The sequence below is a fragment of the Dufourea novaeangliae genome, unplaced genomic scaffold (genome assembly GCF_001272555.1).
Source record: "Dufourea novaeangliae isolate 0120121106 unplaced genomic scaffold, ASM127255v1 scaffold118, whole genome shotgun sequence".
Lineage (NCBI taxonomy): Eukaryota > Metazoa > Arthropoda > Insecta > Hymenoptera > Halictidae > Dufourea > Dufourea novaeangliae.
Window position 1 is genome coordinate 1,098,097 of NW_015374006.1, and position 26,132 is coordinate 1,124,228.

Below are 26,132 nucleotides of genomic sequence, written 5' to 3' on the forward strand. Positions count from 1 at the left end.
CAGCTGTCAGGGTAATGTTTCACGATTAAAAATTGAAGAGCTTGAAAATGATTGATTCCATGTCTCACAATTTTAAAATTAATTTTCTCACTATCTGTATTTATCAAATACATCAATGATCTACAGTTAACCATGTTTATCATTTGTTTTAGCTAATTGTTACGTCTTTGTTGGTACAAATGTTTCACCCAGAATTCGAACACGAGATCATACACCACGGAAGTTTCGTAAGTTCTGAGTTCGTGAAGCGTTCCAATAGGAACGTACGCGTAAAGCGGGGTGCTCGCTTGTGGGATCAACGGCCGAAATAAATGAGAAGTGTCACTCAAACGTCGGGGTATAATTACACAGGTATATCTATCCACTACTCACCTACCCGTTCTACTCTAATCTGGTTATCTGGTGATCGGCCGACTATCTCGACCACTTTTTCCTTCTTGCTCCCTTCAGCCTCGATAGCGTCCTTTCCTCTTCTTTGCATTTAGTTCCCAAGCAAGTTCTACGAATATACGTAGGTTTGAAGATTTCTCGGCTTGCATAGATTTACGTCCAGGATTTAGATCTTCATTACTTCTTACGAAAAAGAAAACTCGAGACTTTTCAATCCTTTCTAAAAGTAGATGGAATCAATTAAGATTGAAGAATTTGATATCGGTTGTAAGAATAACTTTGAGGAATTTTGTTGCTCTATAATTTGAAATGCCTAAGGAGGGACAGAAACTACTGAAATGTGCTCCAAATTGTAATTTATTGCGGTTAAGGGAAATCTTCATCCTTCCATTCAAATAAATCGATTCAACAATTGTTTCACTTTATTATTATTATAGAAGTTTTATACAACGAAACAGTACCACAATCTCTCAATTCACTCGTTACTCTAAAGTTTATGTAATGAACATGAATCTCCACTTGGAAATACCAAAATAGAAAAGAATTACAGTAAAGCCTCCAATGTCCTATCACTGATTATCTGAACACCTTAATATCTGAACAGAATGTCTCCTAACATGCCTTCTGTCACAAATCGATACGATCGAACTCTCCACAATTACTTACACATATTAAAAAAATTCTGCAATTTACCAGTCAAAAAGAATCATGTTTAGTACGTATCAGCGAAGTAATTATTCCATTATACGAACACAGTTTTCCTATCAGTTCGAATAAGGGAGGCTCTACCGTACCTAATTCTATTGAAAATAGAACAGTACGTATGCTAAACTATGGTAGGGCTGAACGTTGAAAGTAAACTCTCGAACTTCACCGTGAAATTCGATCGGTTCACGGGCCAGGTAAATTCCCGGTATCGGTTAAACGCAGAAACGTCGAGATTTGATCTTCGACGCCCGATATGTCCAGCCTCGGTAGTGCTTGATTTCAGGTTCTGATGATTGCATCGATTCTCGTCCCCCTGACTGGGATGCCTTGGATCTTCTCCTTTTCCCAGTGCCTCGAATCTTCTCGGCGAAAAACTTTCTACCGGATGTCTCGGTGGACAGAGACTCTGGGGGTGGTTGTGGTGTGACGGAACTTTCGTTGAATGGCCCGTGTACACACGCTAACGTTTCTCCCGTGGGCTGATCGATTCACGTTGCCTCGGCACACCAATTACCCACGGATCGTTGATTAATTGTACACTCGGTCGAGTACACGTATTTAGTGTCGGTAGCGAGATCGGCCGTCCTTGGCGATACCCGAGTCTTCCTTCGACCGTTCTTCTCGCCCGTAAAGTTCGGGTGTCGTGTGACCATTCACGTGTGGCGAAACCAACGGTGTGCTGATCCCCGTGGCTTTTCAACGAGAACACCGTTTAAGGAGAGAAAAAAAACGGGATGTCGCGGACGATGGAGAGGGCCTGGATGGATAGTCTTTGAGCGGAAGGGAGGATAGCTGTTGGGTTGAACACTTCGCCATTATCCGTCGATCTTTATGGAAAGTTTGATTTTCTGGAGAATTTTTATTGAGGGGATAATGAATGGACATATTCGAATATGTTGTGGATATGTAAAACTTAAGGGTTGTAATGAAAGAATAGTGTTTAAAGTATACAATACCCGCCGAAAGTATGGGATTAGAGTGCATAGACAAATAATTTTCAATCAGTTTTAGCATATTACTTTCATTAAATCTTGGTAGAGTAATATTTTTCTATTTCTTTAATTATCAGATCTGGTCTCATACTTTTTGCAGGTAGTGTATTTATACACAGTTGTAAATGAAATTTGCAGTATTTTCTTTGCATTGGAATATGCAAAAGAAGGGCGTCTACGTGTTCATATTAAACAAGTAAAATCGGATAACTACAACTGGTTACATTCACTGAAAGCTGTTTGAAACTTAACCCTTACTGTGTAAATGTAACTATGTATGCACCCTTAATGTGTAAACGCGGGTCTTTCATGTACGACTGGTTTTTCAATAGATTATAGTTCTGAAAAAAATCTGAAAAAGTTCACATAGTATCTTCAAACATTCTAAAGTAATATAACACCCCAAAAACATTTTTCAGAAAGGGGTGTAAAAGTTCATCACCTGCCATTTTTCGAAAAACCTCTCGAATTAGCTGCAGCATGAAAAATCGACGTTTACATGTTAAGGGTTAATAAACTCGATAATCGCCGCTAAAAAGCGTTATACTAAGATACGGTGTTCAAAACAATTAGAAGATCGTTTATTGCATTTGCTCTGCTCGTTCAAACGACCTATAATCTCCGAAAAGTTTCTTTATACAAATATAACTACGTGTTAATACTGTTAGTATTATACGGTAAATGTATCAACTGAGCAAAGCAATAGCACTTGTTTAGTTTCTTTCGCTCGATAGATACAACAGGACCGCCCACATCAGCGATCCCCTAATTCCTTCGAGCAGCGTACATCAGGCGATGAAACTTCATTGTACACCGACAGGTGTTTCGAAACTTCTAACAAACAATGTACAAGTGTCCTTGGATACACGACTGCCTTGTGGCCATAAGTTCGAATGTGCATAAAACATAAATCCATCGAGCAGGAACTCGAAAGACAAACGCGACAATTCTGCAACGTGCTCCCGAAGCAACACGCCCGATCCGTTCGCGGCAGCTCTTTACATTCATAATTTCATTAGACCGCTTTAATTCCCCGGTGGTTGACAAACGAGAAACATCGCCGTACGAAACGCGCACGACAAACAATTATGAACGTTCGATATGATTAACGTGCAAAAAAGGGGTGAGGCGGTTGGATAGAGGAAAGAAGCTGTTCATTATACGCGGTAATTAATATTAAATCGACTACACACCGTGACGAGTGGCTCACGGTGAATAAACGCAGGAAACGAAAGAGGGTGGTGGGTGGGGGATGACGATTGGCGGGAAAAATCGGGCCACGCAACCGGGCCGTCGCTTCGGGGCGCAAAAATAATTAACGAACGGTGAGGAGTCGTGTTTTATTATTTATGGAGGAATGGAAGGAACAATCTAGTGAAATTTATATATCCGAATCGCTACTCACGCTTCTCAGTGACCCATTATGACTCTGTATCGGTGTTACCATCGTTAATAACGTTCCTCCCTTTTTCTATTTCTCTCTCCATCTCTTTTTTTTCTCTCGCCCGTAAATGTGACGGCTCTCGAATTACCGTTTTGACAGCCGTTTCAGACCAGGATTAAACGAACACGTAATTGGAACATAATTGGGAGCCACCTGTTCCGTGCAACTCTGGCGAAAGGAGAAATGGTACTTCTTCGGCGGCACGATCGTCCACGGGCGAAGAAGTTCGAACAATTATTTCCGCACGTGCTTCTTCCGCCTGTAACCCCCGCTTTAACGATCTTGAATTACGCAACGATATTTAAAGTTAAAGTGGTTGAAGCAACGGTAATTTATGAATCCGTATAAACTACTGTCTTCGGTGGAGAGACGGCGTAATGTTCGGCTTTTGTGGTAGATGAGGTTTGAATCGCTTTCACGGGGGTTGTTCGATAAAGTAGAACACGGACTTTGATTTGAGACGTGTTTAATTTAGAAAGATTAATCTGTTATTCTTTTTCGAAACGTATTTTTGGAAATGAACCTTCTATTTGGAAATCTTTTAAAGCTTCTGCCTTCTGCACTTTGTTCTCATTGGTCCCTGTGTTATCAATAGCTACTATAGTATTCTCGTAGACAAAGTGTCAAGCGCAACGTCTTTATATACTAAACAATCCTCATCGAGAATTGTTATTCTTGTTCGAGAAGTATTTTCGGAAATTAAGCTTCTATTCGGAGGATCTGCTAAAATTTTCGTCTTGTGCACTTTGTTCATTGGTCCCTGTATTATGAGAAGCTTACTATAATCTTCTCATAGATTGTTTATCAATATTCAAACTTTCTGTCAAAGTGTCAAGTGGAACTTTCTCGTACATTTGCCTTTACATACTAAACAACCCCCATCGAAAAGACGCGAGTAGTACACAATGTCGGTAACACGGCGGATCGATTCCGGCACGTTGACCGAAACTACTGGGCAAACAGTAGACGCTAAACAAATTAACTCCGCCAGCAACGAACCAACATTCAACTATAGCAAAACCTGTAACAACGTATATAGTGTCTATACGTACACGATATCCAGCGACAGACCTTTTCTCACCCCCTTATATCCACCCTAATCATAGCTGTTCCATTTTACGGGGCTCACCAGTCCCGGCCTCAAGTTGGAATTCCGATCCGCGCGTACCACCAAAAGGGAAGAAGAGAAAGAATGTGTACAAAACAATAGAAGCAGGAATTGTGAAACGGTGGTGGGGGTGTGTTAGACACAGAGAGTCGCGAAAAAAGGGCACAAAAGACGAACGAACGAGAAAGACAACGAGCTCGTAGGAGGGGTAAAAGGGATGGGAAAAGAAGAGGCGAAATAAAGAGGCGAAGCGCGACACACGTTCAGTACGAGATTTTTCCCGTGGGCACACCGACGTGCTACGCCACACACGCGCACGCACGCACGCTGCTGGGGGGGGGGGCACACACGTGGTACAGGACGCACAATCTCACACGCGCGCATACATATATATCTATGTACGTAACGTACCTACGTGTACGTACGGGGATCGTCGACTTACCTCTTTGGCGGAGAAATTCGAGCGGGCAGTGGAACGAAGGCAGAGAAAGGAGGCAGGCGGATGACGACGACGGCCGCGACGGCGTTGCGTGCGAGAGTGGCGTCGCGACGCCGGGCGTCGGCGTGGGTAGCGCGCGCGCGCGTCCACCGTCCACCGAGCGCCGTGAAAACAATGGCGTCCCGTGGCGCGGTCCAACGGCAAAGGGCACCGCCTCCCTGAAGCTCCGCCCATATTCCCCAACGCGTTCCCCCTCCCTGCGCCCCCGCCCCCCTCCCATCGTCCTTACGTAGAGGTTCCGCGCGAGGCGCGAACGTTCCAACGTTTTACGCCGATGCCGCCGCTGTCACGCTCCCCCGTTCTCCCCGTTTATCCCCCCCACCAACGGTCCCAGCGGCGGCGTTCGATGGAACGAAGTGGGGGAAAAGGGAGCCGTCGACCACACCGTGGCGTGCCCGTGGCTCCACCCAGAATGCACGCCACACACGGGCGAAACGAGAGACGCTCTCTCGCTCGTCGCCACTCTATACCACCGTAGAGAGCCAGCTCGTCCGTCCGACACGACTTTGCCCGGCGGCAAGGGAACCTCGTCGGGGCTAGGGGATAGAGGGATAGAAAGAGAGAGGAACAGCGTACCGTGTGGAACGTTCGAAGGGGGGAAAGAGAGAGGCCTGCACCGATAGAGGGAGACCGTACCCGTGGGGACGGGTAGGTAGCAAGGGGTGGGGGTGACGAAATCGTGCGGCAGGGATCTTCGCATGAAGGAAGGCAGACTCTGGTGGTCAATCGGGCGCCGCGCACCGCAGCAGTGACGCGTCACTGCACCCCTGTTTTCGAGTTGCACGTGTTTCTTTCCTCTTCACCGACGCCTCCACGTTCGATTCTCTCCTACTCTATACGTGTTTCTTCCGTGGGCACTCCAGGCTCACGTCCGACGCGATAATCACACGCCGATATTAAAATTTCACGCGACGCCCGAACCTTCCCCTCTGAAAAGTCTGTCCCACCCAAGTCGGTTCGACGTTCATGGTAAAAGGGACGACATTCGTGTACCATCGTCGGGATACCTTCGTTTACTACCGCGTTGTTTCGCGAGCAATCGTGTTTGGACCACACGGGGGTCTTGTATATTACTCGGAGCAGTAGTCGGTGGTTGACTTGTGCTCTGTAAACGCCGTCGATCGTCATCCCTCAAGGAGCCCCGTAGACCCAATCGGCCGACGCTCCAGTGTCAGTTCCGCTTGCGTTGAAACTGTGCAATTCTCAGTGATCAGTGAGACCGTTCGCCGAAGATACCGAACGGGTAAGCTCGTCGTCTCGAGGTTGAGAGGATCGTTGACCAACCGTTGGCCGAGCTGCGTTCGAAAAGTGCTGTGAACGTCCCGCGGAGACACGTAGCTGCGGATTGTGCTTTCAGCTGGTGACCGGATCCGGCCTGACCACGGCCATTCTCGACACGGTACGTTCTTTATTATCAATCGAAACGGAAAGATTGCGAAGTGTTGGGTTCTGTGTGATCGAAGAACTTCCCTTTAGATCCGGTTAATCGGTCAAAGTTTGAGATTCTGTCTTTGGGGTGAAGGGAACAGTGCGTACGTCGTTGTGATTTGAATCTACGTTTCTTTCGCGCCTTAATGAACGTCTCTGTACGATAAATGTCGGAAAGTTCGCGTGTCCCTATATTATGTAGTTGAGAGATTGATCATCTGTTGAAAGTGAATGTCATTAATCATTCGCGTAGTAACGTGAACGTAGTGCGTTTAAGCATAACTTATCGCGAAGTGTAGTTGTAGGAAGTTCATAGCGTATCCGGTTCCGGCGGCGCGCAGTCACCATCTTGATAACCTAGATTTGTAGAGTCTTTATTGTACAGAAGTGTCGGATGATAAATTCATATACTGTTTCTTGGGTGTTACTTCATTGTACGAAATTGCGGGTATGCGACTAAATTATTCATTGCTGACATACTTCGTCGGAATTGTGCGTTGAAGGTTATCGACGGGTCGGGGGAGTGTTCAGTGAATAACAAACTTCCGGTATCAGAACCAGAAAACCATTATCATTTTTTTGATGTTCACTATTGGTTTCAATAAGATTCTTCAGCCTGTTACTTTGCATAAAATTCATATAGTTTGATGAAATTTAATCGAATTACTTTCACAAAGGAATATCATAAAATTAACAAAAAGTCTAATGGAAGATTAATTGATTGACAATTTGAATTGTAATCTTTTGAAACAATTTATTTTTGTGGGAAGTATATCCTAACTATTGTACGTCGTTCTGATTTCATTTGAGTCTATTCAAACGCTTCATTAGAGGGGTTGAACGAAATAATTTTTTCCTGGGAAATTTGTTCCCGTCGGCCGCGGGAAATTGTAATAAACCCGGCCAGACGTAATAAGTGGAAAGCACAGGCAACCCGACGCTTAGCGACAAATTACTGATGCCACAATGGCGCCTGTTGACGATCCAATATCTCATTGTGATCGCGAAAAAAAACGCTTGTCGATTGAAAGTGAACTGCATCGGATTTACTTTTGTAGCGGGGCGTGATTAAATAACTTCTAATTATCACGCGTATCGCGGAGAAGATGAAAGTTATTTGCACTGAATTCGTTAAAGTCAACACAAACAGGAACACAGGAATCCATTTGCTTGTCTGAAGCAAATTCGTCAGAATTCGTAGTACAAATTTCGGTATATCATAAACGCGAAAGAATTATCATTAGAAATAAAAAAATAAAAAAAATAAAAAATACTAAGTTTTCTAATACAGTTTCGAAATAACTATTTCCTGATAAATTGCAACGAAAGACTCCATATCTAATGAATCTTCAGTCAGCGAAATAACCCTCCCTTTTTCTTCTCCCAAAAAAACAAAAAGGTAAAACTCTGGAAAATCAGAAAGGGTTGAAGTTTCTACGGGATCGTTCTCTCCCCGTTCTGGCCCGATTGGGGGCCCGTCCGTCGGCGATATTTTCATCTCATTATACTTTCAACAATTCGGAACCGAGCCGACCGACGTGTATTTCGATCGAACGAAACAAATTTTTCACCTTTATGAATAATTTATATACATCGACGGCCTCGAATTAGGGATCGCGGGCCGCCCGTAGGAACGGATATATAAACGGGGACCAGGCTGCGAACACACCTGTCCGTCTTTTATTATTTTTACACGGACGGATGGAAAAAAGAAACATCGCGCTCATTGAAAGTGATACAATCACGGAAAATAACAGATGTCCCCTCGTTGGCCTCGAGTGCTCGGCAAAGAAAGCCTCCGCGAGTGCCTCGGGAGATTTCACGGAAAGTCCCCTTTGTTGTACTTGAAACGCTCGAGGGCGATGAGACAAACGGCAAGCGCGCGGGCGCAGAGAAAATTTCACCGATTCGAATTATTTACTAATTCCGTGCACCTTTCCTGTTCCCCTTGAATTACCAACTACGCGCGCTAAAAAAAAAAAAAAAAATACGGAAATTAACCCGTCAGCGACTTGTTACACGCTTATAAGTGCTCGTTCGAGCAAGGGAAGCGCGTTCAGCTTATCGGCGTTCGGCGGTGACGCTTGAATTGGAATACAAGATTTTCACACGCGTGTTAAGTGTTGCGATCTTACAAACGGGAAGGGTTGAATGATTTAACCGCGAACGTAGATGTAGATACGCTTTGTATTGCTAATTGCGGCGGATCTTGTACCGTATTCCTGCAATTATAGAAACAGTAGATTCCACGAGGTGAACTTTGATACCTGTCGACTTATAATCAGTGTGTATCAGCAATTCTGTTTTTCCTGTGCTTCTTTACGTCAGGATTTCGAGTTTATATCACTTGACAGTAGAGACTATACAGTGACTTGCATGTTCGTTCACGTGTTTTGGAAATAAATATTAAGTAAAGAAATTTTTATGCAACTCTTATGGATAAAGTTCTGAGTACCCTGGTGGCCGATTATATTAAAATAATCGAACTGACTGATTGAACTGTGTTTCGTAACGTTTGTTTTAATGAATTTCTCAGTAATAAAAATTACTTCTTGTGCATAAAATATACCCCTTTTTTTAGTACAGATAAAAATATTGAACTGGCTTTTGTATTCGTCCACCGGGGACATTCGGAACTACCGTAATTCCTATTCGTCTATGCTCATTTTTTCAGCACTGTCGTTCTTTTCTGATAAATTTTTTCCAACATTAATTTGAAAGTTCTAATTTGATAAATAATTTAGTCAAGTGAATGTGACTGCGTTCCATAAATTTTGTGAGTCATTGTAAAATTTCTTAGCATAATTCTAATAGATATTTTTAGAAATCTGTAGTTCCAAGCATGGGAATGATAACGAAGCGACATGTAACGAGGAATTACTGTAGGTGAGACGATACACAGCGGATAAACACGTAACGAATTTGCCATTTTCCCAGTGTACATCGTCTTCAAGCTGTCTCCGTTCTTTTTAACGAAATTCCTCCGTAGGATTTGACGTTCTTCTGTCGCGACCTCGGGGTCCGTGAGCACTCTTAACAAGAGCCTGTACCTACACAGCCCGTTTCTTCGTCCTCTCCTTCGTATTCTGTATCCGTCGGTCTTTAAATAGAGGGATAGCAATTTCGTCTTTATTTACCGTGCCGCGTCGACCGGAAATCGTCGGGCATTAGGTTAATGCACAAAAATCCGAGCGTCTTTAACGATCCCTCTTCCCCTTCCCCCCTTATTCCGTGGGTTCTCTTAGGCGGCCGCCATTAACGAGGCCGCGGGATCGCAAGATTTTCCACGGAAGCGCTTTTGTCGAAAGGAAAAGTGTCCCCGCGTCCCGCTAATTGCAAATCGACCGTCGAGAATGTCGTTACGCGCCGTCGGCCGTCGCTTTGGTACTTCGTTTCCTATTTTTTTCGTTTTTTACTCTTCTTCTCTGGTCCTCGACGAAGCGCCGCAACTGTAATTTTTCGTGTAATGCGCCACGGGACGCGATATTAAGCAATTTAATGCGTTGCAGTTTCTTCTGAGCTTGTCACGGGGATACGAAAGAACCGGAGTAATTAGTAAATTTTCCGAGGGGTTCGTTTCATTTCTACGGAGTTGTTTGGATTTCCCGCGTGAACCTGGCGCCGGCGGCCGCCATGGCTCTTCTAATATTTTCTTTCCTGTCAATTGTATCTCCCTAGAAAGTATATTTTCGAAATAAAAATATACTTGGTATATTTATAAATATTCTATATATAGAATACTTTATATTACTCAATTATCGTTGAATAAATTCAAAATGGCAGTTTCGTATGCATCGACCCATTAAGAAATTTTCTTCACAGAAACGTCTGTATTTCCAATCCATTAATTTTCCATTCATTTTTCCAAGGTGTTTCGGTACGTTAAATAATCCGAAAACGATCGACTCGATGTTACGTTACGACGCATCTCTAGGTTACCGCAATAAGCGTGTATCCATTAGAGGCGCATTACGGTAAGTGGGTAGACTTTTTTTTAACGGGGATACAAAGCGATCGTGCGGTCGCAGCGGATAGTAACCCACGATCAGGCCGTAGCACATACAGCTTGCACATTTTGATCGAGTCGAATCGTTTATGGTGTTCCCTTCTTACCGTCGCCCTCTTCGTCCCGCGTGTTCTCGGTCGCGTTCCACCGCGATCACGATGAAAGGAGCTAATGATGTACGAACCGGGCCGAATGATAATTAACACTCATCGTAACTGCGGCGTGATTAACTATGATGAACGAAAGCGACGGTGGAATGCGCGTAGGTGAAACGCCGCCGCCGACGCTGTGTTGTAAACCCGCCTTCGAAGGTATCTCGATCGCCGAAGAGGGTATTACTGACGATGTAAACACCGTTCTGACCACAAGAATCGCGGCTACGTGGAGTTTACGTTACACGGTTGTTGGTAGAAGCTTCTTGCCCCCAGCGGAACGGACAGTTTCGCTGGTGATCGATGCTCGAACTGTGCTCCTGGAAATGAATTCTGGAAATGTTGTCGTCGGAAAGTGAAGTGTAGACACAGCTTTTAGAAAAGTTGTATTATTAGATGTACCAATAAGGGATCCATCATTTTTTGTCAGTTTTGGTTGTTTATTTTTAAAGAAATCGAATTGGTGAATTTTTCTATTATATTAATATTTGCACCTGTTTGTCACTAGCTGTTGTCATTTTTAAAAAGGGAAAGATTTTAGAAAAGTTGTATTGTCGATAAGCAATCTACTATTTGTCAGGTTTATTATTTATTTGTAAGGAAATTGAATGGCTGAATTTTTTTACTAGTATTTCCCATAATCTACTAATAGCCGTTGTTCTTTTTAAAAGAAAGGGTGGAAAGATGTTTGGAAAAGTCATATTACTAGATGTATCAACAAGTAATCCACCATTTTTCATCAGTTTCATGATTTATTTTTAAGGAAATGGAATGTTTGAATTTTTCTACTAATATTCGCTCTCGTTTGCCAATAGCAGTTAAAAGGGTGGAAATTTTAAACTTACGTTACCAATGACAGGATTGAATAGAAGAAAATTTTATTGTATTTCTTGAACGTCTTCCACGGCAGTGAAGCATCAACAGTATCGCATCAATTTCAATTACTTCATTCATTCGGTTAAATAAAAGAGTTGTGTGTTATAGAAGAAGCCTTCAAGGGAGAATTTCAAAAGTGTTTGTTGGGAGTGGTAGTAGACTTCTGAAAAGTGTACTTCGTCCGTGGCCCTGATTATTTTACAAGTGTTCGGGAACTGTTTACCGGTGTGTTTCTGACCGAATTTACCGTTGACCCTGTGTCCACCCTCCTGTACAGGGGTGTGCATAGTCACGACCGCCAGATTCAAGAGTAATGTGTCCCTACTTGCACAGGTCGACGCTAGAGCACGTAGGACAAGTTAGCAAATTAGCCTTGCTCTATTTTCCTACCCCCGTTGGGTTACGGGAATTTAATACTTAATCATCCGTGCATCACGATATCAATAGAAAAAATTCCTAAAAACGTAAACGTGAGAACAAACATAAAATTCTCCACTTTGATTTTTTCTAATTTCCTGGATCGCAAAATAAGGATATCGAGACACCATGTTTAACGACGGTGAATTCGCACAGAGATCCGATGTTCGACGAGCGAAAAAAATTGCGAAAATTCACCAGCGACAATCGGGTATATGTTTATTATTCGCCACGGCGTTATTTATTCTCTGGGCGGACTTCGCAAAATTTGCTTTTGGCGAACCAGTTCCGACGGTGCCAATATTTGCCCCGTTTCGCGCGACGATAATCCCCTGAATTATGTTCTTTGAAACGGGCCCGCGTTGTCCGTTTGTACACGCGCGGAAGGGCGCGTGAAAGAGCGTGCAGAAGTACGGGGATCAATCGAGTTTTCAACGATTTACACGTTGGCTTATGAAATTGCTCCCAACAATATCGAAGTTATTTTCGCCACCCCCTCCGTTTCCCCGGCTGGTTTCGACGTTTGACTGCGGAAACATTGATCAGCCTTTACGCGGATCCTGGGGCCCGACGGATCGCGAAATTTGACCTCCTCTTTTCCCCTTTCGAACGCTTCAAACGCGCGTTTAATGTGCATCGCGATTATGAGTCCGGTAGATTTATTGGACGACGTTTCCCGAATATCGATAACTTTGTTTTTTAATCTATACAGACGAGCGATTTATGGTGGTAATCAACCTGGAACCCAGGGTGAGAATCGTTTCAGTTAATTTACAGGTCTGTAAATTGAAATTTTGGAAACTTTCAATGACGCAGAGATTAGATTCAAGGGAAACGATCTTGGGAATAAAAAAAAGTTATTGTATGGATAGTCGAAGACGCGAACAAGTTTCTTATAGTTAGCCAAGGAAACAGAAGATATGTATCTAGAGAGTATAATTGCATCTTAAAACAAACGGTTTTTCAATTGAGGAAAGAACAGTTTATGTAATTAACTTTCCCCATTTTTCATTTGTTCTGGTTCGTTTCGCCATATTTACGATCAAGTTTACAAAGTCATGTTCGCAGTCGACGGTCCAGCATCTCCAGCTTTGGAGGTCGTTCGTGTCACATTGCCCCACGGCAGTCATATTCACGGTTATCGGTATGCATCACATCCTCTATTATCACATCCTCTTTTTAATTAATTAACGCTGACGAGAGTTAGAAATCGTACCTGTTTCGCAACAGCATTTCGCCGCGATGTTTCTCCGCTTGGCCAACATATCCATTGTTCAGGGAACTCGGTAAGGTGAAGAAATTATTCCAGTTATTCAATGGATGACGAAACGATTCGACGCTGTACGTGTATATTCTACACAAAATTTTCTAATAATCGAGTCGCTGAAAATTCGCGGAACAGCCATTCGAATTGCGAGAACATTCGTTCGAAATCAAGTTCAACGGAAAGAAATCGCTCGAACGTGATATCGTTCATCAGACTTTAATCCTTCGACCCACTTGACACGTAATTCTTGCGCTCGTAACGCTTGGGCTTCGCCACAGCCGGGAAATTAAGTTTGAACGAAAGACGCCTGTGAAACACGAGACGCGATCGCCAATATGGCGGCGCTCGTCGCAGAAACGGAATTCATTGAAACGTGGCTTGCAACATTTCTTTTTCACGTGGGAAAACACAAAGGATCAGGACAGAATATTCACGATGAAACTGGAATCGGAGAAATGTTCAATTTTTTAGAAAATTCTATCTATCCTATTTAACACGTTTCGTGCCACAGGTACCACCGGTGGTACACGCAGCCTGAATGGGAAATTTAACGTGTACCATCGGTGGTACATATGGCACGGAACGTCTTCATGTTGAACTGTAGTTTAAAACAAGACCATCAGCCTCTATTAACAAAAGACACACATGTTCGGTAATTTATGACTTGAAGAACGACATAAAGATTGTCTGGCTACGTACGGCCTTTTTCACTGTGGCACGGAACGTGTTAAAAATGAATTTTCTTGAAGGAAAATGTTTTAATTCGCGACAGGAAGAGATGAATTTTCTGTAGTAATTGCGACAGAGGTTGCTAAAGACAATAGATCGTGTAAACAAAGTGATCCGCTTTGTATTTAACGGAAGACACAAGGGAAGCGATGTATTCGGTTTGAAATAGAAGCACGAAGCAAAAGCACGTGCCTCGTTTGATGTGAATACCAGTCAACAGTTGCTGAGTAACAGCGAAGCAGGCTTTCCCTTGTAAATCTTATGCATTGCCCCTTCGTCCTTGCTATTTCCTGTTGTCGTGAAATTGCGCTCCGGTCATAATTTACTTATTTCCTACGCAACTATCACCAGTTCTGCTGCTTCATGTTTAATTCTGTTTTATTACAGCGATAATTGCATTGGCATTGCTGTCTCACAGAAGTGCTTTCGCAAAGATATGCTTGGCTTTGTGGCTTTCATAGTTCTTTGTCGCGGGAAGTGACGGTGACGACAGATTCTCTTGGAGGTTTCCTTTGTGAAGTTCATTTAGTGTTTATAAAGTGTAACAGGACAGAGGTCAAAGCGAAGAAAATGATAACAGTGCAGTTTTTATTAAAGAGAATTCCTGCGTTCTCTTAAAAAATGCACTATGTTGCGTGAACCTTCTTGCTAAGAACTTCAGATACTCATCTTCCCAATTATGGGATTCCACTACATATTCCGACTTTTGTAGCAATTGAGAACTACTAACACGATGATTTAGTCATAATTCCTTCGTGTAACAACTTCGAAAAATTAATATTCAGGGAGTCCCCAAAATCGTGATAAAACTGATGAGTTGGTGATTCTACGTGTAAAAATAAGCCGATGAAAAAGAATAACATTTTTTTATTTAAGGCTTCGTTTTCGAGATAATCGAATTTGAAAATCTGCTGGATACGCGTGCCACTGAATAGGGCTTGGCCAACTCGTCTGCCCAGTACAGTCTGTTTCTACTTACCACCGTGACGAATACACGCGTTTTGGTTTACCATTCAAATTAGATATTCTCGAAAACGAAACGTCAAACGACAAAAATTTATTCTTCTTTTTCGACATATTTTCTTGTAGAATCACCACCATTGGGCGTATCACAATTTTGGGGACCTCCATCACAGACATCCCCTTTTCAGATCACAGTAGAGGGACTAAAAACTTACACAATAAATGAACTCCGTATCTATCACCCTGCTTTCTTCACTATTCTGTCCTATTAGGGCTAACTGACGTATCTGCAATTTTTACATATTTCGGGTTACGAGCAATTTGGATACAAAATATTATTTTTTCAAATAATGTAAACAACTTCAACCGACTGCATTAAGTCGCACACAAAATTACCCTAGGTGAGTACTTTGTTACAAAAAAAAACATATAACATATGGTTGGCATTATTAACCCTTTGCACTCCGATGTGGCAGCGGCGAAATCTAGAAGCAACATTTATACGTTTAAAAATTAAAATATTCTTCACTTTTCCATGAGGGCCTCTATTATGACATTGCATGTAAAATTGTGTGTTAAAACTAAATAGTCCTGGAGTAGCTGGTTGTTCATAGTAAAAATGACTCGGGGTTGCTGATAGGTCATATCACAGACGAGATATAAGAATAGACCTAACATCTTATGGGACTTCGTTAGGTCTATTCTTATATCTCGTCTGTGGTGATATTAAAGATTGCTCGGAGTGCAAAGGATTAAACGTACTAAATTGCTCGTCTTTCTCGAAACAAGGTTTTCGCAGACACGTCAATTAGCCTTAGCAGGGAAGTATTATTGTAGAATTAAATTTACAAAATAAGTGTTTCTGGTGCATGGTTTAGACGGGCATGGTGGCTGACGCTAGACGCTATTCTTCTGTTTCCAGCACTGTGTTAGCGTGGCCGGAGGTGGCGGCGGCGGAGGTGGCGGTGGAGGCGGTGGCACGGTCGCCGGCAGTCGGCTGAACCTGCACCTTCGTTCCTGCGGAAGCAGCGGTGGCGGTGCCGGCATCGCCGGAAGTGACAGCGCTTCGGATTACCCGCCAAGCGCTGCGGCAGCGCGGAGCCGCGAGGCGGCGGCGGCGGCGCTGCACGCGGCAAGAACCCTGTTGGGCGCGGGGGTGGCTAACCCTTGCTCGCCCACCCCCGAACCGCCCTTCTGGAAGATGCCGCATAAAGGTTGGTCGAACGAGCCTGCTTTTCTTTACACCATCCACGCGAAATTCGTGACTTCCTGTTTCCCTCTCTGTCTAGTTTTAGGCGATACAGTAACGATGTTTCGAATACCTTTCAAGTCAAATATCGATATTTTGCATCGATATTTAATTTGACGTTATATTCCAGTAGCGATTAGACCAATCACGGTGATTCGTGATTTTTCGTGATCGTTTCTGATTGCTGGAGAAACATAACAGTTCTTTACACGCGACACATTAAATGCATATTTTATATTCACATCAAAACAAAAATTCGAGTTATATCGTATAACGTGAAGAAATATAATCAGAAACGACGAAGAATAATGAATAAATTAATGATTATTAATTATAATCTACACGTTACCTAGCGAATCGTTCTTTTAGAATTTCGTGTTTTTTCTACTGACTTTTACAAACACAAATATGTAGTAATGTAATTCATCGTAAAATCATATTGAATACGTTTTTCTGTTTAAAGAGAGCAAATTCACTCGAGATAAAAAAAGTCGCAATCACGATCGTGAATGAAGTTAAATCACGACCGTGATCTTGGCTGGCGCGTCTGTTCATTGCAGACCGTTTCTACTTATTGCCCGCACAATACATTTGATTTAGATGAATTTTCTCGAAAACTGAACATGGAACGAAGAAAATTTATTCTTTTTCTTCGGCTTATTTTTCCTTATAGAATCACCTCCTGCTCCGGTTATGCTACCCAAACAAAGATACTCAGATAAATTCTGTTTTTATCCAGAAAAATTTTGTTCTCCATACTATCGACTTACTAGTTTCATGTAGAATCACCATTTTCATTGTTAGCACCACTATCTATAGGTCACCCTATGTAGTCCATTGAGCTTTGATGATCACTAAACAACTTCTTGACAGATAAACAATTAAATTGTAACATAAAGTGTGCGGAATTTGTCGTAATGAACGTGTCAAAGTGTACAGTAAGAGTATAAAATTGTACTAAGAATTTGTCTTTTCAAAGGGAGTGCAATAATTTAATTTCTCTACTCGTAAGATATTCTAGAGGATACAATTCGTCTGAAGACCTTGAGGCAATACAATATCATGATTCTAAGTATTTCATAGAGACAGACGATAGCAGATTAGATGTGTATCGTGTTTTTCATCGCATTGTTTTTTTTTTTTTTCTATCGTTGCTAAGATTTACGCGCGTACACGTTCTCTATCGACCGTATTCCGCTGTGGTCGCCGGGAATAGAGATCAGTTTATCTAATAGTTCGCTTATCGCGCGGAGCTGGTTTCAAAGGAACATAGCTGTTCTATCGAGCATCATCTGCGGCGCGATCGCTTGAAATCGCTTTCCTCCACATATTACAGGCGTTTCACCCTGTAAACAAGTTTCAACCACGTAAAATTATTCACCGCATAGAATCCACATTAGACTGCGTCTATAATTAAACCTAGTCTCCACTATATCCATAAATAACTAAAAAAAAAAAAGAAAAAAATAAAGAGAAAAAAAAAGGGAATAAGGTAAATTGCAATGAAAGTTCAATGGAAAGATTATGGTCTGGTATTTGCGATCGTTGTTCGTTTCGAAAGAAAAAAAAAAATAAAGGAGAAAAGAATATTTAATTACGAGGCTCGTGAAACTGACAGGCCGGCCGATTATCTGTCATTCGGATATTTTATCTGGACGATCCGGGGCCCAGCGTATCTCGACGACTTTGCTAATAGAAGGCCGTTACAATGCGGTCGAGCGTCGGTCGCCTTTCGTATTGTCACTGTTCGTTAGCGTTAACTTCGTACCCGTGTATACCGTGAAACCCGAGCCACGAGGATCGTTCTCTTTTTTCCGTGCCTTTTTTTATCGATACAGTCGACGACGATGTCTCGAATTTTTGGAGGATGGATTTCGAGTCGTTCGAAAAGCTGGCCCACGGACCTGGTTCCATGAATCGGTCTAAACCCTCGCCTGGATACAAAGTGCCGACAAATGTTACCTGTTCCCTCCTTAAAACTACTTTCTGACCAATCTTCGGAGATGCTAATATTACCTTAGGCATTGTCGCTTAGATCTGTATTGCAAAAATAAGCGTAAAATGACAATATGGAAATTAGGATATTTCAGGAGATTCCCCTACTTTTTATTCTATAGTACAGAAAGTATTGCACTTACAATTGCCTTTCTACGATAATCGAAATTACGAATTATCGAGGTAGGTAGATGCTGGCAGAAAATGCATCTTCCTGGCCTCGATCTACATGTTATCAAAGTTGAAAATTGATCATTAATATCAACTTTCAAGCTCTATCATAAATTTCAAATGAGCTATCAACTTCAGAAATTACCCTGTACAGTCAGTTTCCATAACATCCGAAAGTCCAAATTGTTCCAATAATAAACGTTTTAGTTCTCCAAACCTCCGCCATCTTTAACCCTCCGTGACCCCTTGGGTCTTTCATGTCACAAGAGAAATTTCCCCTTCAAATGTCTACGAAACAAAGGGTATTGTTATTACAAAAAAAACCATTTAAGATTCAACTTTAAAAACTATTGGTCAATTTAATAGAGACCCTGGGAAGTATCTAAGATTTCTTGAAAGTTTCTACGATAATAAATAATAAATCTGGACATAAAAGGCTCAAGGGGTGACGGAAGCAGTAAAAACAACGGAGTCCACGAACTGCTGAAAATGACATTTTTCATTCAGACCACGTTATTAGCTTCTCATAGAGCATATTGAACTGCTCACGATCGATCAGACAGTAGTCATTCATTTGACGGAAGCGTGAAATCCGTCTGTCCCTGGTTAAATCGGAAGTGGCAGCCTTTCGAAACTGGCCGTCTCAATTTACATCTTGTTACTTTCCCGTTAGCGTGCCCCGTGCACAGGATCATAGGTGGTGGGTACGGGATCATGCCGCAGCCTTTGGCTAAATTTGTGACCTTCGTGATGAGTTATACTAGGGTCAGGGCAAATACGTGTACGCTTATGGGCTTAGGTGGGGCTCGCGGTTACCCCCGGGGTTAGCCGGTAACCCGACACGCCTTTCCTTGGCTTCTGTCGGGCCAACAGCCCCTTCTTCAACCGACGGGGGGGTCTCGACGTCGAAGGGTGGCGCCTTTTACCCCCGAAAACCCCTCCGCCGTCGATTCGTCGGCGCACGAGCGCGCCCCGGTTGTACAACAACACTCGGCACAATCGGCTCCGTTACGTTGGGTTTAATAAACGGGCAGCCGCCGCCTACACCGCCAATTTGTCTTTTCCTTTGTGCACCGTTTTATTGGCGGCCCGTTGTGTACACACTGGCGGCGATACAGGCGTCGAATCATGTCTTCTGACGCTGGGAACAGATCTTCGGGGACGTTTCGAAATTCTTTGGAAGATTCCTTTGGGAATAGACTTAATCTTCTGGGACATCATCCAAGTATAGGGTAGAAGTGAGTAGTTGGAGCTTGGGTGTTTAGGCTATGTATTATGTTCGAAGACACTTTGAAATTCGTTGAGGATTTTTTAGGAATAGACTTAATTTTCTAGGATATCATCCAAGGAGTCACGTTTAGGGTAGATATGAGTAGTTAAAGGTTGGGTGTTTATGCTATGGATACATGATTTTCGGAGAAATTTTGAAATCAAAATCTCAAAGAGTTTATTCATACATTTAACCTTTTTCTCCTTAGTGATTGCTAAGTGATGCCACTGGCAAACAACAGAGTATCCAACCGATATCTGTGAAGAAAGCACAAAAATTATCTTTAACTTCTTTTTTTTGTTATCTCCATTAGTGATAGTAAAAAGTGACGTCATAATTCTACCTATGAATAATCAACCATCGTTAGAATTCAGCCGCCAACCTACTCCCATTAGGATCCAAGTGATCGATATCAATAAATCAAGGCTCCAGAGTAGAAACACCGAAGAACCCACCAACTCTCGCGGTCTGTCTTTAATCAATAATCCGATCACAATCGCGGATAAGAGTTACAGTTCGCATTACTCTAAGCCCCCGTAACCGAAGCCATCATCTGATAATCCCGTACAATTTCGGCCCGTTAAAATTGATTTTCACCGGCAGCAGAACCAGATAGGGAAGGCGTGTGCGTATGTTTACCCGAAGCTTGGCCGGTATCGTATTACCGTTCCGCGATCATAATACGAGAGGCTCCAGGACAGGGAAGAAAAGTTTCCCCTACGGGGACGAGCGCATCGTGGAGAGTTGCGAGAGAAAAGGTCGACAATGGCCTCCGTGGCACGAGCAACAAAACTCGCTCCCTTTTCTTCCGTGGCTCCCTTTTTCCTCGCTCTCTTTCTCCACCGATCTTCCGTCTTCATCGCGTGCTAGAAAGAACCGGGGGGCAGCTATTCGAATCAAACGTTTTCACAGGGGCACTTTATTTCGTGCTAGGCTACAAGATTTGTTAATGGTTATGGCCGTACGTGGCCCCAGTCCGCTCGCGTGCCAGCCGAAGCTGCAGAGATTACCTGTTCGACCCCCTTCCCACTCCTATGGCTCTTGCGTGGGGCAATAAATGTCGGGGGCGCGGGATTATCCGCGGCGGGCCAATGGGATATCATTCGTAATACATCTCGAGGTTTTCTCCGTTCATACTTTATACCAGCATCGCGGATTCGACGGGGGTTTCTTCGTACGGGCGACTTTTCGTGCTGGTGGGAGGGATGAAATGGAGGGAGGGAATCGATCGTTTTTTTTTTTGTAATCTAGAATCGAGTGGAAAGGTACGACGGAAGGCCTCGTGGAAGATTTTTAGAATGGATTTATCAGTTTAGTGGGTAGGTTTGTGGATCGGATGTTCGTTTTGAGGTTGTACGATATTAGGCGTCTGTAGATGATTGATGTTTGTACAGGGTGCTTCCGAAATGGTGGAACAACCTGAAAGGATGTGATTGTAGATGCTAAAATAACTCGTAAATGTGAAATAATATTTTTTATTACATCAGGATAATCAGTTTTCAACATCACACCCAATCGACGAATACCTCTAAAACGTTCCTATACGCTCAAAATAATGTAGAAACTTACAAACCTCATTTAATATTTTCATCATTTACAACTTCAAATCAACATCACACCCAATCCACGAACACCTCTAAAACGTGTTCCTGTACGTTAAAAAATAATCTACAAACTTACAAACCATCAAAAATCCCCGTATAATCACATCGACACAGTTCCATCAATCGTTACCACCACAAAACGTTCTTCTCCTCTTTCATCCACTCCTCCACAGGCCGAAAAGCGTCGAAAGTCCGATTCAAACTTTCACCGTGTGAAAAAAAAAGAAAGGGGGTTGAAAAACAGAGGGGTAAGGTGATCGCGCGGCGTCCCTTGAAATTACCCTATGCGCATTTAAATGCCAATTACGTTACCAGCGACTTCGCAATTATAATTAAGGAACCCGTGCTGGTGTAATCACCCGACTGCTAACTTGGAGGCGGCGTGGCGCGCACGAGCGAGCGGTTTCCGTGGTTTCCTTCTCGGTGCAAAAGGGACGAAGATACGCGCGATGCCTTGCGGCCTTAATAATAAGAGGCGCGGTAACGAGTATATGCCGTTAGGATGGCGTTGCTTTCGCTAATTCAACGCTGCCTCCTAACACTGTCCGTAATGAATTCGCCAGAGGATGAAGAACAGGAGATAGGGAGGGGATGAGACGAAGAGAAAAGGGAATAGAGAGAGAGAGATCAAGAACGGGGGCTAAGAGACGAGGAAGAGCATCTCGGGGCTCTTACGATTCAACTCATTACAGAATGTATGCTCCGCACACGCCATCTTTGATGTCGCGGTAGGACGCGTTCAGAGATGAAACTCTCTCCTTCTCTCCTCGTGAATTTAGCCTGTAACGCTCGAGGCTTCCAACCTCGTTCTACCTTCCCCTACCCTTTATCGTTGGTCCTCACCTTCGCCTTTCAAACCGCCAACGACCTGGTGATAATAACGTTTAACGAGAGTTACTTCCGTCGCGAATAAATAAAACCCGGGGTTGCCAGGGAAGATTCGAAACACACCCGCAGCCACCATCGACGACGGTGGATATTTTCAACCGGAACCACACCGAGGTCGGTATATTTTTCGCGGCTCTTTATTTAATGGGGTTCCGCTCGTTACACCTTTGAACGTTATCGAGTCACGATCCCCGCGATCCCCGAACCGAGGAGACGATGCACGAAAGCCTCTGGTGGTAATGAACGACGGTGGGTTTATTTCATTCGTAGGCTGTTTGTCCGAGGATGGATGTTTGTCTATCACGATGGAAGAGTCGAGTGGAGCGCGTTCGTGACGCTGGATGCTTCGGTTTTGAATAGAGAGTTAAGGGAACGGATGTTTTGCGATTATTCGGTGGGAAGGATTGGTTCGAGTTTGATGGGAAAATATTCTGTGGGGGGGAATTGGCGAGGATGTTGTGTTTATTGGATTGGTGGGCAATTAATGGGACGGACAATTTCTGTATAATATAGCATTCTCACGGCACGGTTAGAGGGTTGAAGAAACTCCCGAATAACACGGTTAACCCACTGACGACTGTAAGCATACCAGTACTCCACATTGTTCATCTGCCATTTTTAGTACTACCATTTGAAACATTAATTTTTTACCTAGTTATTACATTTAGAAATAATTTATCCAGGGTAAACGCATTCCAATGAACCTTCAAGAGATTTTGTAACTATTAATGTCGAATTTTAAATGATAATAATATTAATACATATTTGGCACATGAAAATTAGATTTTTTAACATCAATGCCTTCTTATGACGTACAGATTTCATGTTGAAAAATTGGAAATATGTAATTAATTAAATTAAGAAGAAAAAAGTTCAGATTTTACCCGTGAATGAAGAATATTGAATAAATGAACGTTTCTAAGCAGTCGCGTGAGAATTGTTCGAATATGAAACAAGGGATTGAGAAAAATATAATATTTAACCATTTGCTTCCTGTAATAACTTAATTTACTCGTTTTTATATATCCACTAGTACGTGTTCATTTACTAGTGCATCCACCCTATAACTGTTTACACCTATACAGTAAATCCTCGAGGAGTGTTCAAAGGCTCTTCGGCACTGAACATTAAATATGTCATACACAAATGTCCATACACAACTCAAACACATATTACTGACTCCAGAATTCCAAGCTCTATCTCTGTGCCAAACTTCATTAAAAACTCAGCGTCACACCTATCCTTGTCACTGCCAAGAAACCTTCGAACACTCATCGAGGATTTACTGTAATTGTAAAGAATCGTCTAGAACAGCGTACTTTTGGTAAAACAACTCTAATCTCTGTATGTCCGCCCATATTCTTAGTTTCGTAAAACAACAATTCGCATAACACGATACTGTTTAGGAATCTAAGCCCCGTGTAATGTATGGGTTACTGATACGCGAGTAATGCCACGTGTAACGTTAATTGCAAAACACGCAGAGAATTTCCTTCAGTCCAGTTTTCATCGCCGTGGGTCGTAATACACCGGAGAAGCTGGACGTAATTACAGGCCCGCGTAATTTCTATCCAGACGTGCGAAACGCAAACACAAGATACAACCATAAAATTCATTTCTTTATTAATTTCATTAAGCGTCGTACGGTGTACAGACCGAATCACACGCAACCGGAACGGAAGCAAAAGCGCCGGAGCGAGTTCGGTTTATAAAGCCCGAGGCGCATAATGAACGGAAAAGACGCATCTCGAAGTGCCTCGAGAGGTTTCCGGTGCCGGCTGACTTGACGGTAGCACCGCGGACCCAATGGAGGCTCGGGGGGAAAGTGAGTTTCTGCGATTTTCAACGAGAAACCAGGCACTTGCTCCCATCGACCTGAAGTATCCGCGATCGAACTCTGGGTGTACTCGTTGGGCCAGAACGAGTCGCGAAAACTCGTTACATTCCGAACGGATGCCGCTCGAAAATGCTTCGGCTAATTAACCGCGCGTAATATTATTTCGTCCCATTAACCTTTAGACACCGAAGCTCCTCAAATCTGTATACAGATCGAAGGTGGGTCACTAGGGTCCTCCACGGATTTTTCTGGAATTTAGATTTCTAGATGTTATTCAAATATTTAAAACAACAATGAGGTCTGCAGGGTGGACCACGAAACGTGATCAGCTTAGATTATTCCACTGCTATCTGTTCAATCGAAATTTTCTTTAGTTAGTATCACATGATTCAAGGAGAGCTTTGTGATTGTACTAAAAATTGCGTCAACCCCTTTTTTTCCAAAGGTTTCAAGGTCACCTTCAGTTTTTCGTAGATAAAGCTATCATTTTTTCAAAGTATATTTTTAAAAATTTTTTAAACCTATCAATTTGGCAAATATCATAACAATTATTTTTTTTTCTTCTAAACCAAAGAAACATTAAGAAAATATTGTTTACCCGTTTGTACTGATGCTTAGGATACACCGAATTTTAGAGTATTTGCTCATTTTCTCTCTGATAAACGTTTGTTATGCAATAAACGCGACATTATACAAATCCATACGGTTACACCGAAGAGGGGTCCATAGCGAGCGCACTTACTTAACTTATTTGTTAAGATAAAAAAAACACTAGAAATAAAATCACGAAGAAACTGTACAAGACATAACTTCGATTAACAATTGACGAATAGCGGAAAGCAGAGTCGCAAAGAAAAATAACTTACAACGAAAATAAATTACAGTGAAATATTCAATTCTGGGGGATCCAAGTTACCCCGTTCAGGGATCTAACAGCTCCCAAAGACGATACGATTTGTCTTACGACAAGTTGCACAGGAAATAGGACAGACGGTTAAGACGACAGATTTTTAGCCTACCGTATTATTTAGCCTACAGTATTATTTACCCAAATATGGGTGACACCGTACATTGAAAAATGTCTGGATTATTTAAACACTGTTATAAAATGTTTGCATGAAATTAATATCACAGTATAATTTAAAACAAGACCTACAGCCTCTATTAACTAAACACAAATATTTTCGACAATTTATGACATAAAAAACGAAATAAAGTGTGTCTGGCTACGTACGGCCTTTTTCACTGTGGCAGTCAACGTGTTAAAGGCTTCCTTAGATAGATTTTTATCCCTAAGACAGATTTTTTATACATAAATTTTTACGGAAATTTTTCTCATTGTTGTGGACAGTCTCATAAGACGCCATGCATTTTAAACCGTTGCGAATCAATCGCCAAGAAATATTCTCCACCACTGCGAATATTTCGCGTTGGTTTATGGGAGTCTAAAGGGTTAAATAATCGTTCTGACACGATCCTTCGTCATCGTTGAGGACTGAAAAGGTGTGTTCGTTGGTTCATTTTGTTCCTGTTATCGGATAACGATCGAACAATACCTTTCCATCGTTATTTTCACGATTTTATCGTTTAATCGACGCTGTATACCGAGCGTGATCGCGCGTTCCGCTCGGAGAATCGACTAATTCCACACGGTCTTCCGTGTACGCGAGCTATTTCGTTGTCGTCGTTACAACGGAAAATATTTTCGACGGGCAGAAGTGGCCCCCGACGGTTTACGAGCCGCCGTTAGTTTTCCATGTTTCGCCCGCCGCCGTCGCCGTTGAAATAAAGAACGTCGTAAACGGAACGCGGATAGTATCGCGGATGCCGCGCGTTGCGACGACATAACTCGTCTCTCTGCGAGCGGTTATTGCCGACCACGCTGGAACGCGCGAATCTCTGGTTGATTTCATTCCCAGTCGTGAATATTTAGATCTGTCGGGTACATATCTTTTTTTTTCGTGGGGTGGAAATGTCGTCTGAAAGACTGGAATGTTTCGAGACGCTGTGGTCCGTTACATAAAACGTTGTTTCGGGAGATGATTGTCGCACAGTGGACGTTTGTTTTTGGAAATATAAGGCTTGTTGAATAGAGAAGCGGTATAAATGTGGAGTAGAGACTGTGTTTTGCATAGAGGA

General features: G+C 42.7%; 1 protein-coding gene across 1 annotated transcript in view; it reads left to right on the forward strand.

Moving 5' to 3' along the window:
• Window positions 1-10,807: 10,807 nt before the first annotated feature.
• The window catches only part of LOC107188209 (paired box protein Pax-6-like), a 46,673-nt gene continuing 31,348 nt past the window's right edge, over window positions 10,808-26,132 (forward strand). Inside the window, exons 1-2 of the mRNA XM_015576464.1 lie at window positions 10,808-10,921; window positions 15,902-16,193. Of these exons, the coding sequence (XP_015431950.1) occupies window positions 10,808-10,921; window positions 15,902-16,193 (406 nt within the window). The remainder of the gene's footprint in view (window positions 10,922-15,901; window positions 16,194-26,132) is intronic.